The 14,293-nt window shown below is 39.7% G+C and overlaps 1 protein-coding gene across 3 annotated transcripts in view; it reads left to right on the top strand.

The window, feature by feature from the left end:
• LOC140307469 (transcription factor SOX-6-like) overlaps positions 1 to 14,293 on the top strand; it is a 114,241-nt gene extending 99,948 nt beyond the window's left edge. For all 3 annotated transcript variants that reach the window (XM_072386373.1, XM_072386374.1, XM_072386375.1), the window contains exons 13-16: positions 5,496 to 5,604; positions 6,439 to 6,609; positions 9,269 to 9,482; positions 11,332 to 14,293. In XM_072386373.1, coding sequence (XP_072242474.1) covers positions 5,496 to 5,604; positions 6,439 to 6,609; positions 9,269 to 9,482; positions 11,332 to 11,674 — 837 coding nt within the window. In that variant the 3' untranslated portion in view covers positions 11,675 to 14,293. The remainder of the gene's footprint in view (positions 1 to 5,495; positions 5,605 to 6,438; positions 6,610 to 9,268; positions 9,483 to 11,331) is intronic.

A 14,293-nucleotide genomic window follows, 5' to 3' on the forward strand; every position in this document is an offset into this window, starting at 1 on the left:
TACCTCTTCCCCTGCCCATCTCTTCCCTTTGGATTGATGGAGACAGGGCCTTTGGGCAGAGATCTCATATCCAGAGGGAAATGCCAATTTCAAAACATCTTCAATCATTTTGACCAGCCAATCACAGATTCTAAGGATCAGACATATGATAAAAAAATACAAAAAAGGGAACATGATTAAACTGACTCTCCTGCGCAATTGATCCCGTGTTGCTTCCAAGGATGAGGAGAAGGGGAGGAAGAGAGGAACTCATGAATATTTTAGGGGTGGAGACTTTGAACCCACCAACCCCAAGTAGGTCATGATTGGTGCACTCCAAGGATAGACTGTTTTGAATTTTTTGGACTTGTTTGCCTTGCATCTTCAGGAAGAAAACATCCAAATCTGGCAAAATATATCGCTGCTGCGCTTCTTCTGAGTCCCTAGTTAATTCTTTTTTAGAAGTCATTATACTGGTAAACACTGAAAAAACTCATAAATATAAATGATATAACAGCTTATGCTGATAAATTGTTTATAAAGATTTAATGTAAGTTGTCTGGTGCGGGTCCAGCAAAAATAATAAATATCCCACCACTGGTTTTCGGTAAGTTTGTGCTTGAAAGAGCTTTTTTTTTTTTTTTTTGCCTAAAGTTAACTTTGAAATAATCTCGCATTAAGGTGAGGGTCTTTCAGAGAGATTCCTATATGATTCTAAGGCTCTATATTTTCCAATTTTATAAGAACAAAACCAAAGCAATGCAGTAATTTGGTTTATAGCTGCATGCCTACTAATAAAAAGCTCATTTGGAAAGTCTCAAAGTAATTGTTTCCGGTTTAAGGATGTCAGCAGGCCTCAGTATTTGTTGTCAGTTTGTTATTCGTTACCTAACAACAGGCGCTCAAAGACTCTTTCTCTTAGCTGTAAATGCATCATTTTTTCATCGGGACAGAGAAGTTTTTTTGTCTGTGGGTTTGTTTTCTTTTTTTTTTTTTCTTATTTTCTTTTCCTGAAGTGCTCAAAGGCCTTGCTCTGTCTTAAACAATTCATGGATGGAACTTGCTGGAGACTGAGAGTGTGACTCACCCCTTCCACCTCGGGAGGCAACAGGACCAGCGCTTTTTCTTTACCTTGGATTTGTGTGTTGTTTTCTATTAGTCGATTAAATTTTCTCCCCTATGAAACTTCGAGGTTCCGCCCAAGTCTTTCTCTTTTACGACATTGCTCCAACGCAGCACATTCTGCTGCTTTGGAGGGAATAAGGCAAGGGCTGTAAATAATATCTAAGTGTAATGTTTAATGTTGAGCTATTTATTGCTCGCGCTGATTCGACTCAAAGGGAGCTGCTGTGACGTCTGACTGTGTGTGTGTGTGTGTTTGTCTTTTTTTCACTGTGTGTTTGTGTATTTTTGTCCCACAGTGTTCATTTCAAGCATCGACTACATAGACATTTCCCTAAGAGCTGAAAGCGATCCTGGGTTCCTTTGTGTGTATGTGTGTGTTTGTGTGTCCTGGCTCTGCATTGGCCTTGGCCATGTTAATGTCATTATAGCTGGTGTACAGACGAGAGGCCTGGCCAGTTAGTGGCATTGTTGAGTATCACCTTACGCTTACGTTGCTTCCAGCTGGCCTGCGGCTGCCAAAGCTCACTGAAATAGCCACTGTGTATGACTGTGTGGGTGTGTACACATATGTGTGAGTTTGTATGTGTGTGTAAAAGACTCTGCACACAGTCACAAGACACTCTGTTCGCCCACCTAAAGGAAAACACCAGGATTCTAAAAGATTGGCACCTTACTCTGCTTACATATTATGTGATGACAAACTAAAATCATCTATATGTCATATTTACAACACAACATATCTATACATTTACTAAATCCAATGCCTTGTAGCCCAAACAATGTAAACTGATTAAGTTAATGTTTGTCAAAAACAACAAATATTCATTTTTTTATCATCTCGGCTGTTGAGATTTTTTTACTGTTAGGTTACCTGAAATGGCTATTTTTATTTTTTTTTCTTCACGTAGGATTGTCTGAAGTACTTATGAGTAGCTATCTTTTCATCAACAGCAGTCAGAGCACTTTCAGGTTGGAAAAATCAGGGAGGAATTCTGACAGGACAAGATGGGCCAACAGCTACTCCAAGGAGGAGTGCATTTTCACCATCTAAAACAGCTCAAACCTCCAAAATTTCATAACAGTTTGAGCAAATGCTGTATTTTGGGTTTTCACAGTGCATCACTTTTACATCAGACAGCAAAAGAAAATCAATGCCTTGAGTCTCACTTCTGGGTAAAGTATCCTTTCGCCCATCAGCTCTGACTGAAGTACTGCTGCTTTAATCCAAGAACAACAACTGTGAGACAATGAAAATGAATGAAAAGTCTGGACAAGCGCAGACACTTGCCATCATTTAAATTGTTACGAAAATAATACCCAACAGTAAGCTCTCTAACAGCTACAGTACCTGCAAAGACACAAAATAGTGAAAAAAATCGATAACCGTCTGAAGGATTAGGGATATGGTGTAAAATTAACATTATATAGTGTTCACTCAGTTTACTATGAAATACATATATGAAATATCTTCAATTTAGACAAGGGGTTTGCTTTTCTGTGGACACTTTCTGAGTAGCAGGTACTACTTCTAACAGGGAGGGTTCTGACCGCTGTCTGCAGCAGGTAAGAAACGGACTGCTCAGAAGGATTTCATACAACCCTGCTTACAAACCAATTTTTTTTTTTTAGTGGCTGACATGCAGAAGCCTGCCGTACTCCTCTAAAACTGTGAACAGACCCCTCAACACTGTAAAAACTGTAAAAGCATGTCTGGATGTTGGACACCTCACCAGAAACTTGAAATTAAAGCAAATATGTATCAAGTGTATTTTCAGAATGTAAATGACTTTGTATAATAACGAATGAGGGAAAAAAAACTGAACAAACTATTAAATAAGGTCAAATAAGGCTGTTTGAATAAATATGTAAATATATTTTTGTTCGATTGCCTTCAAAATTCTATTAAAGAATTATAATTTTTTTTAACTTTCTGGTCAATAAACTGTTTTTTGAAAATAAGTTTGAAAAGAACTCTGCAAAGAACAATCTGCTACACCTAGTTTTGGATTCTTTCACGTGGTACATTTACAGTTTATAAATTTACAGTTTATAAATTTACCAAAAATTCTATAGAAAATTCTTTGTCTGTTTTCGGTCAGAACTAGTCAGCACACTTTCTTTTAGGGAAGAAAAATAAGGCTTGAGAAGAGAGAGCAGGGAGGGATTGATTGTATAGAAGTTAATACTGGCTCTGCTGGTCAATTCGGTCTTTGTAGGAAGCAAGGATGTGAAACCAACAGTTCAGACAGTTCCAAGTCTTGATTAAAGGTTGACATAATTTTGCTGCATTTGAAGCCTGAATGATGTACATTATAATAATGTATGTTACAAAGCTGAGTCTGGCACCTGTAAATAGACTTTTGAAAGTCTACTTCTTTGGAAAAGGAGCCCAGAGGGGGTGGAGGGCTGGTGGTGGGGCATTAAGGGCTATGAATAGAAGGAATGGTGAAAAGGCGAGGGGGAAAAAAACTGAACAGGGGTGACTGACAGCTCTATCGGCACACAGCAAAGTGTAGAGAAGGAAAGAGAAAAAGACGAGATGAAGCGAGAAGGAGGAGAGAGAAAATGGCAGGAGGGGGCAACTGAGGAGGTTACCAAACTTGATTGGTCCAGGAGGAGACACTAAACGGTTGCGGGTCAGCTGGAGACACGTTGTGCTGGCAGAGGGCGAGTTGTAACTGTGGTAATGAATTTAGAAAAAAAAAAAAAACACAAACTCACACAGTAAAGTTTGGAGTGTTACCCCTAGCAACAGCGGAGAGATGCAGACGCCAAGAAGAGGAGAGACCATGCGGAACAAAAAGAGTCGGGTGTCTCTTAAACGTAGAAATATACTTTCAGCAGCAACGCATGCGGAGGCCAAAAGCAATGATGTGCAGCAGCACTGATCTGATTTGCTTCTGGGGTACCTATTTGCACAGATTCAATTTTGAAAAGTGAATCCTATACCTCCCTTTTTTAGCTTTCTTTCTTACTTGATACAAATGGAGTCCACTGAAAGAGAAAAAAATCTATGATAGTACTCCAAAAGGCAGCAGTCTAGTTTGAAACCAGCAGGCATGCGGGCCAAACCTATTTCAATCTTGACTAAACAAAGGAAAGACAGCTCCTTATTGCATTTGCCACAAAAACTTTTAAAAAGACCAAAAAGTAGACCAACCGCAGGGAATATCTGCAAATTTTGACCCAGGGCTGCTGTTAATCTGAAGTTTGGATCGTTCTACTTCTATTGATGCTGTCTAAGTCCATTTTCCAAAAACTCTCCTCTGCATTATTTTTCCATTGGTCTCCTCCCATTCACCAGGAACAGTCATACATCTCCAGCTCCTTAGTTTGTTTAGAAATTAAGCACTATGGGACATCCAATTTCAACTTCGACTCGCTTCATCATTAGGAGTCACTTTCAGCAAGGCATTGCTTTGCACTACATGAGCCTAAAAGCAGATTCTCAGTGAATTTGAGAACTTATCTCTCTCTTGACTAGTTTTCTATTCTCCTTTTTTCACTTCTCTGTCCTTCCCTCTTCTCTTTCTTTTCTTTCGTCCTTTGTTAGGCAGTTGCTTCCTGCGGTGAGCATGGCACTGCCCAGGCACATGTTCTGTGGTGGGCCTGATTACAGCCTTGCTGTAGTGCTGACATTGGCCCGCACCAACTTCTCATCTATAAACACACACACATAGGCACACACACACACACACACTCATACACGCTGGCCCCTAAGTTCCACCAACTCTGCCAGCGGCTACCGCGGCATGACTTCACCCGGCAACCATTCTTTGCGTCAAACAAAATGCCTCTGTCACCAGAAAAAGGAGGGGAGCTGTGAGGGAGGAGGGGAGGGAGAGAGGGAATACGAAGAGAGGAGAGGAGAAGAGTGTGGATGTGCGGTGGCTGCGCAAAGGTTTCAATGATTTCTGCCGCTCTTCAGGAGCGTGGTGGGGTAATTTTAGCTGGAAGGCCCCAAAGCAAGCTGCTTGTAGAAGTTATCTGTCTCAGAAGTGAAATGGCAGGCATATCAGTGGAAGCAGACAGTGTAAATGATGAAGGGAGGCTGGAGAGGACACTGGTGATTAGCGCAGCCTTGTATATTAGTTTATTACTTTATTGCATTAACCCCCTTTATCCTTTAGGGTTTCCATGAGATACTCTAAAAAAAAAAGCCCTCAAAGAAAGGTGCCTGTTTTTGAGGAGCCTTGTTGGAGTTTCCACGATGCCAACTCAACCCAGCTAATAGTTTTGTTGCCGTCATTACCATCAGAGATGACCAGTTTTGAAAATGCCAATGTGATGTGACAAGAAGTGTTTTTCTTTCTGGATCACTCAAATGTCTGTAGCTCCACTGTGTATTCAGCTTACATCAAGTAACTTTACACACTTTTTTTACTTTGCAGGAGCGGCTGCACTATGAGACACTGAGCCAGCACCTGGGGAAGCTCGGCGAGGATGCAGGGAAGATGGTCCATAGAGTAATTGACCTCACAAGACCAGAGGATCTTGATGGTGAGAACCTCTCTCATAACTCTTTTTCCACTTTTTATCACACTCTTCTTATCAGGATTACTTAATGTGTACTTGTATTTGCTGCTTGCAAAAGCAAATCCAAAAATAAAAAACAAAGAGAAAAAGGAGAAAATAGAAACTGGTGACTTGTAACTCAGCCACTCTCGAAAGTGTTTGAAGATGGAGTTATTCAGGTTGCATTCAGCAAGTGCAAATATTTATTGTGCCTCTCAGCAAGCTATGATGAAGGACACCCACAATAACTAAACAGCGTTCAATATCAATTTTTCGCACCCTTGAAATTTTCAAAAGAAAAGCACGTCCAGAGGCTGAACTCTCCTCTTTTAAGTGTTATTGACACAAGATCCAACCTGGTTTGCAAACCAAAGCGGATAAAGACGGACAGCAAGTTTGTTGAAAATAATGGTCAAAGAGAAGTTTTGCAGAAAAAAAGTACACTCCAAGCCCAACACACCTGTTTCTCATAAAGCACCACTGTTTACAGGCAATGAGCAGCTGAGGAGTACTCATCCTGGCCAGTTTAGTCAGGGAAGTAAACACAGGCCTAAGCAAACTGATTATAGTGTGCATAGTTCATGTTTGCTTGTGTCAAGCTGTGGAGGGCATATCCCAGAAAGACCCCACTGGACTTTTGTTGGGCTTTTGTTACACATCCTCATCCAAAAAGTCAAAAACTGAGTCAAGAAGCGTCATGAGGAAGGACAAAAAAACAGTCAAACAAAAACGACTCATCCTCGTTATCTTTTTATTTTAACATGAAAGTATGAGTTTGCCAAGTAGAGATACAAAATGTCATTCTTTTCTGTTGCTTAGGGAATAATATCACAGAGGCGCGGGTGTTCAGGGAGACGCGGGGCAGGAACAGCAACGAGCCCCACATCAAGAGGCCCATGAATGCCTTCATGGTCTGGGCCAAAGACGAGAGGAGGAAGATCCTGCAGACCTTCCCCGATATGCACAACTCCAACATCAGCAAGATCCTCGGTGAGATTTCTCTTTGATCGATGAACTTTCAGAATATCGTCACCATGTTTTTATTTTCTGAGCTCTTGTCTCCAGAGAAACTGATTTCATACTAACTGTGGCATTGGTTTTCTTTTTCCTGTATGGTCTCATTTGCAATCACAGTTATACCCAATCCTTTATGAAAGAGGTATATTCTTTATCGAAACAATCAGCCTTACATGCTGTATACTTACACCTGAAGGACATACTCATCAGAACTCATCAGCATAAACAATTTTGTGTCCCTCCCTCCTCCATCAGTTTCACGTGGCGCTCTTTAAGGTGAGCCTCTGTGTCCATTAGGTTGCCCTCCCACAATATTTCCCAGTTCACAGGGTTTCTTACCAACAAGCTGCAGATTATGAGAAGGACTAATGTGTTTTTCAGCCAGGAACACTCCACACACAGAGCTCCTCTGTGTCAGCTTGACTAGCGTGATGGATGCATTCAGTTAAAATCCGTGTGGATTCTAACCTCCTCAACACAGATATCCATTCACACGGTGCAGAGCACAACGGTTGTTCATGAAACGTTCCTCAGACCTCCACTGTCCGACGCAGGGTTCGAGTGAGCTTGAGGGTTGCCGAATGTAAACTCTGCCCTTGAGCATCGTGAACAAATTACTTTTTCATTGGCGGGTCTGTGTTATTCATTTTTTGAATGGGGTCCTACAAAGGAGCGTTTTGTGTCCTGTAAAACGCTTCTAGAATTTATAAGATGAATGTTTTCACTTTCAAAATTACAATAATGTTTGTGGAAGAATTTACTTTTAAGTGAGATATTTAAAGTCCTTGTTGTAATGAACCACGACAGTGTTTTTTCAATTTAATGCAGTATTTGATGTTGAAAATAAACATTCAGATCCTGGTGGCTGAAACCGCCACAGATCATTTTCAGGATCTTTATTAAGTTGTGCAACCTTTACAGGAACAAAAAACAGAACTGTGTACGTTTGTATGATTGTATGTATACAATGCACGTCCTTCCAGCACAATAACACAGCTGGACTTTGTGGAGAGGGTGGGTGGCAGACTTGAAAAAAACTCCCCTGTGTTTCCTGTGTGACAAAAGTACAAGAGGAGTTTGTGATAAACCTTGATAAACAGAGGAGCGAGGCAGAGTGTGTATAATCAGTTGTCAAAGTGCTTCACAGATGTGCTGCGTTCCTGGAGTTATGGCCCTTTCCACTTGTTCAGAAGGTCCTCTTACTAGTGAACATTGGAAGTACACAATGTATCATTCTTCCTGAGCCAAGAGGGAGCAGAAAGTAATCCGCTCCTGATTTTAAACAGACTCAATGGTGTGTGATCACATTAAGATGTCTGAGCTTAAGAAACCACCTAAAATGTCAGAATTATGACTCCTGCATATAATTTGACAATGTACAAGGTGGTCAGACCACCATTTCAATGCACGTAGTTTTGGACAAAAAGAAATGCAATTTCGAAATGCAAAATCTTTGCAATTCCCTAAGATCTCTAAATGTCTGAAGCTTTGAATTCAGTCAACGTTTTGTTAGAGTGCAGCTTGCATGTTATCATCTCAATGTTAAGTTTAAATGCATGTACCAAAAAAAAAAAGGTTTTGGAAAATATATGTATATATTGTATATGCACTACAGTACCATTTACTGCTGTTTTAGTATCAGCTTTGTGCACTTTAAAAAACACAAGTGAGAGTAGCAAAGCTAGAGTGAGTTTAACTCTAAGAAATTTGGATCCATGCAGGGGGTTTGACGCTGAGGAGATTGAAAATGTAAAGGTAAATAAATATGACAGACCACAGCCTTATATTTATGAGCCCGATAGGCAGCAAAGAGCCCAGGAGTCAAAGATTAAGAGAAATATTGCCCATCAGAGAGAAATTCATTTGTGTTGTGAGGAGAATCTGTGGAGAAACAAGCGACTGTGCTGATGAGTTATCGACATTTGTGAACAATGCTGTGTTCACAGTGCTGTAAACTTTGTCATCGCATATCAGAGGATGACGAAAATGGAGGTGGTTGTTCACCACTGGAGTATTTAAAGAGGGCAAAAAAAAGAACAGAACCTATTGTAAAAAAAAAAGTGTTTATAATAAAGCAAAGCTATGTTTCATGGTGCCTGCCATGCAAGTGACGAGGGAGGATAAAGACACTTGAGATACAAACTACTGAATAAGAAATATTTTATTCATCCCCCAGTGTGGGATATTCAAAACTCAAAATTCAGGACTCCAAGAAAGAAATTATTACAGTGTGCAGTTGTACCTCAGCACTCCATCACCGCTGATGCTCTGCTTTCTTATACCAGCGTTCTGGCAGCCTGAAGCCGATACAGAACGACAGAACAGAACTACAAAAAAAAAAACTCACGGTCATCTATACTGTAAAAAGCATTAGAAAAGAGAAATCCCCCATGTTACATAAAGTGGTGTGTTGGTGGAAAAAAAAGGAGAGGAATTTTTAAGAGCTCCTGCTCCTTTCCAGATTTCTCATAAAATACATGAGTTTGAACTATTCAAACACACGTTTCCATGAAATATTATGTATATACATTGTAAATTAGACAACCTGCACTTAACTGTTGACTATTTAAGATATTGTAGGTTTGAAGGTGAATCTCAAAACACTAAAACAAATCTCAATCGTGTGCACCAGGTTCTCGCTGGAAAGCCATGACCAATCAGGAGAAGCAGCCATACTATGAGGAGCAGGCCCGCTTAAGCAAGATTCACCTGGAGAAATATCCAAACTACAAGTACAAGCCACGACCCAAGAGAACCTGCATCATCGACGGCAAGAAGCTGCGCATCGGAGAGTACAAGCAGATGATGCGTTCGCGACGTCAGGAGATGAGGCAGTTTTTCGTGGGGTGAGGAAACGCTGTAATTCAGTAATTCACATGCTGTCACATCCTATTTTTGCCTCTCAGGTTGCTAGGGAATTGGAACATGAATAAGGCATCTACATTTTGACCTCAGTTTTGACTCCATTGACTCAAAGAAGATGTGTTCAAGTAGGGCCATGTTGTAATTAGAAGGTGTGTTTCAACAGGATTAACCAAAATATCTGCATTACTGAATGAGGTACATTTTGTACATTTCTTTAGGGGGGGTAATTGTGCAATGTTGTAGATAAGCAAAAGGTAGTCAGAAATATAATACATAAATATGTAATTACTAGATGTACTATTGTGTGACATTTTTTTACTAAGCAGTTGCAGAGGCCTTTTATTCGAACATTTCAAAAGCAGTTTTGCACTTTATGTGAGGTCTTTCCTTTATGTGTGCCAGAGGTTTGTGGATTGACCATCGAGGTTTATGAACCTTTTATGAAAGTTTTGGAATCTCCTGTGGTTCTATATGCAAAATCCTTTCAACATTTGCTTATTTATTCATCATCTATTTCTAATTTATGTATTTATCTTCCTATGTGTGTAAGTCGGTGTGGCAAAGAAAGAGCAGTGGCATCGTCTTAATATGAACCAGTCTTAGATGTGTTTAAATCTATCACAGTGGTCTGAGTTATAGATGGATTTACCAGAGGCCACAGCTTGAATAGGAGCAACTTTTAATAGGTTGTCATTTATTAAATTAGGACAATGCTGGGCGCTTGCGGCCAGTAAAATTGGACACAGACAGACGGAGTGGAATATGAAATGTAAGCAGATGTTTGAGAGGGAATGAGAGCGAGTCAGACATCACAGGCTGAATGCCACATTTACTGTGTGTGGTCAAGTAAATGTGAAAGAGCTCAGATTCTCCAGGCCTGAACTTTCAGTTAAAGCTGCACAACCAGCTTCTGCACTTTCCATATAACTGAAACAGCGCTATTTTACAGCAACTAATGTGAAAATTAGTGTGTCAGAGCATACAGTAGTAATAGTGTCAGGAGACAGAGTAGGCAAAACCATTAGATGAGAAAGGTGACAGCAGTTTTCCTGCTTTATGTGGTTTATTTGAGGTGCCAGAGGGCCTGTTTGAATGTTGTGCTTTTACCCTCATATTTCATCTACATCTTAACTAGGCTGTTTAGCAGACGCTTCTGTGAGTTGGCAGGTAGAGCTCCATGTTAGGACATGCTTCCACTTAAGTGGCTTCACATTTAAAGTTTTGTTGAAAGTTGATATTCAAATGATAGTGAATTAGTTTCTAAACAAAGGCATAGCCCCTCAGCTTGTACAGAAATCAGTTCATATATAAAGTGAAATTTTTCAAAATGGTTTTATTATAATTCAACGTAGATGTTTTGCAATTTTTTTTGTCTTCAGTATGGCTCAATGAATGGCAATAATAATCTGTATTGTCTATCAAAGAGATGGACATATAGTTAACTATATTCATCAAATTGACTGTGGTTATCCTTCAACTTTTCCTGTTATACCACAACAAAGTTTAGCAATTGTGATTTTAAGCGAAAAATTTATTGATTTATTGCTATTTGATTAAATTCCGCACAAACAATAATGTTTTCCTTCCATATTAATAATTTTTCACAACATCATTGATCGTTTTTTAATGTAAAACCCAATGTAGCAGATATTACATTCTGTGCTTTTCACAGGGCTGTGCCTTTCTAAGCCACTTTTACTCATTTTTATCCTCATTATTTGTCCTCTTCATTTCATGTTTTATCATGTCGGCTAAGGTTGCTTTTTGTCACCTTTGTCTAATTCCAGTTTTTCCTCCTTTTTCTCCTTTTCTTCTTTCCTTGATTCTCAGGCCTCAGCCACCAATTTCTCTGGGCAACAGCCCTGGAGGTGTAGGAGTTTACCCAGGCGCCATAACAATGGCAACAACAGCCACGTCATCCCCACACCTGACCTCAGACTGCTCAAGCAACTCAGCCAGCCCTGAACCCAACATCCCAGTTATTCAGAGCACGTATGGGGTGAAGTCTGAGCCTGGTGGGGGCAGCAACAGAGGTGTGGTTGGAGCTTTGGATCTACCCAGTGACCCCACCAATGGAGACGACGACATGGACATGTATGAGGACTTTGAAGACGAGCCAAAGTCAGACTATAGCAGCGACCATGAGACACGGGAGGCTGTCAGTGCCAACTGAGCGTGCTCAGCGTGTCAAGATGTATAAAGAACAAAAAAACAACCATTATAGACAGAGACAAATCTTAAGAACACGCTTTATTAAAGAGACTCTCAGGCAGACTTTCAGGACATGTTGCTTAATGCACTGAGCATGTCCAGACAAGATATAAAATCTACAGACACGCTCAGAAAGTTCTTGAGCAGTATGTTGACTGACGCCTTGTTGAAGAAGAGCGCCAATGGGGAAAATGTGGCCCAAGAACACAACCTGAACCAGAACAATAATGTTGACATACAGCTGACAATGAACTCCACTTTTCGACTCTTTGACAATCTTAACAGGAGCGAATAAGAGTTAGAAATGGGAAGCGAATGAGAGAGAATGGGACAAAGAACAAATGAGCTACGGACACATTGCAGTGTGGTTTGTAAAGAGCATGCATGGGTTTTAAAGCATTGCAAATTGCTCTTTGACAGCTATTTGGTCTTAAATGTTTAAGGAGTGTGTTAGTTTTATCATTATGTATTTACTTTTTGTTTTTTTTTTCCTTTTCCGTTTGTTTTCCTCTCTTTAGACTTCTCTCTGACAGGTCACTGCCTGTCAGAGACTCTGGACTGTCCAAACTTAAAATTTGGAACGTTTTTAATATAAATCCTAGCTCTTGTAATCTTATAGTCTTACTTTTGTTTCTTATAAATACAGTGCTACATCCTTTTTTTTGCTGCTTACATTACATTACTGTTAGTTTTTCTTTTTTTTTAATATCCCAGCTCAGGTATGATGTGCCAGCTTGTGAATGTGTTTTGTTTGTTTTCATACAAAAAAGAGTGGTAGGACTTTTCAGACTTTCAATGAAATAAAGGGAGTAAAATCCCTCATGTTATTATTATTATTATTATTAGTATTAGTAGTAGAAGTATTGTTAAGTAAGGAAGTACCCAGACATTGTCAGATTTTCTTCAAATGTGCCAAACATTCACATTTTCTTGGGATGTTGTAGTCTTAATTTCCAATGCTGCAAAAAGTCTTATACAATCAGCTTTTTCTATCTGATGGGTTCCTACTTAGTAACTGCTGGCTCCCCTACTGGCCAAATCACAGGCAGAGCTCAGGGAGAATATGTCTTTATCACACTCACTCAGTCACAGACACATACACATTTCGTGTCACCCTCCGGCAGCCTTTTTGGCTTTGAGACATATTAAGTTGAGCAGCAACGAAGGCGCCTGTTCCTCTCTCCCACTACGTTGGTGCTTTCATGAACCACATTGCCCTTAGTTTCTTGAGGCCAAACACTTTTGCAGTAAGTGCAGTGCAATACCAGCATTTGAGTCTGTCCCTTTAAATCAGGCTTAAGGTATAGATACTTTTCAGCTTGGTTTCACTTTAAGAATTCCCTTTAAGAAGTCTTAAAAGTGTACCCTAAGCTCTGCTTATTTGGCATAATAGGACATGGGAGAGATCAGCTGCAGAGAGACTATACTGTAGGATAAAAAAATTCTAACTCCCGAGATCCCTTTACTGTATTGTGTTTTGACAAAAAAATGACTTTTTGGCCTGTTATTTTTAATGTCTTAGCATCATGAGAAAGATATGCCAAATGCGTTTTAAAAAAGAATTTATATTATTGCAAAAATAATGGGTTTAATGGGTCCTCTGTTTCAACAAGGATACCCTTTTCTACTTTGCATGTGTATTTTGAGGACAAGTAAATTAAGAAAAGAATGGGGGAGGAAAAAGTCCATAATTCTCAGTCACAATCACCCCAGCCAGAGCAGATTTTCCAGTCAGACCCGAGATGTTCGTCTTTCCTTCGAAGCAGCCCAGCAGTCAGCACAATGCTCAGCATGCATGCTTTTTTCTTTTTCTTTTTTTACTCAAGTGTCACATTCTTTCTCGGGAAAAAAAATCATATTTTTACTGTGTCTCTTTTCAAGCATTCTCTGCAATTTCTAATGTTTCCATTTTCAAATGGCGACCTCGGTAGGGGCTCTAGGTGCTCTGTTTAGCTGCTTCATGAGTCCCTCGACTCCAGATTTTCTCCTCATGACCATATCTGGCGTTTTTTACTTGGAAAAGCATCACAAGCTGGGACTGAACATTGAATCTAGCTTACATTGCAGAGAAAAGCTTCATGCATAGTCATTTCTGTTGGTGTCATACACATCCTAAGCACTGGATATTAATTCTATGTTGTTTTGTTTTGTTTTTGTTCTTTTTAGTATTGACTAATGTGAAGTTGTTGTTTGATTTAAAACATGATAACTTAGTCAGCAAAAAGTCACATTTTTGGAGCCTTGTACATGACAGGCACCAGTAAATTGCCATTTCTTTCGAAACATCTATTTAAGCAAATTTTGTTTCTGCAGCTCTAGTGCCGCCTAAAGGGGTCACATCACCTCTGATCTCTTTAAAAAGGTAACCTCATGCTCTTGTTGGTTGTGACGTGCAAAGGCAGAACACAAGTTTCATGGTCACACACATTTTTGTGATGAGTGTTGTATTTGAAATTCAATTGTGCATTTTAACATTTCATTGTATTTATTAGCCAGCTTTGGCTCTAAAAAGTGTCAGTACAACTTGGTGAGAAAGACAATCCAAAAAATATATATAAATAAAAAAAAAGTAAAGACTTGA

The sequence above is a fragment of the Leuresthes tenuis genome, unplaced genomic scaffold (assembly GCF_036924035.1).
Source record: "Leuresthes tenuis unplaced genomic scaffold, fLeuTen1.0.hap1 SCAF_5, whole genome shotgun sequence".
NCBI classification, from domain to species: domain Eukaryota; kingdom Metazoa; phylum Chordata; class Actinopteri; order Atheriniformes; family Atherinopsidae; genus Leuresthes; species Leuresthes tenuis.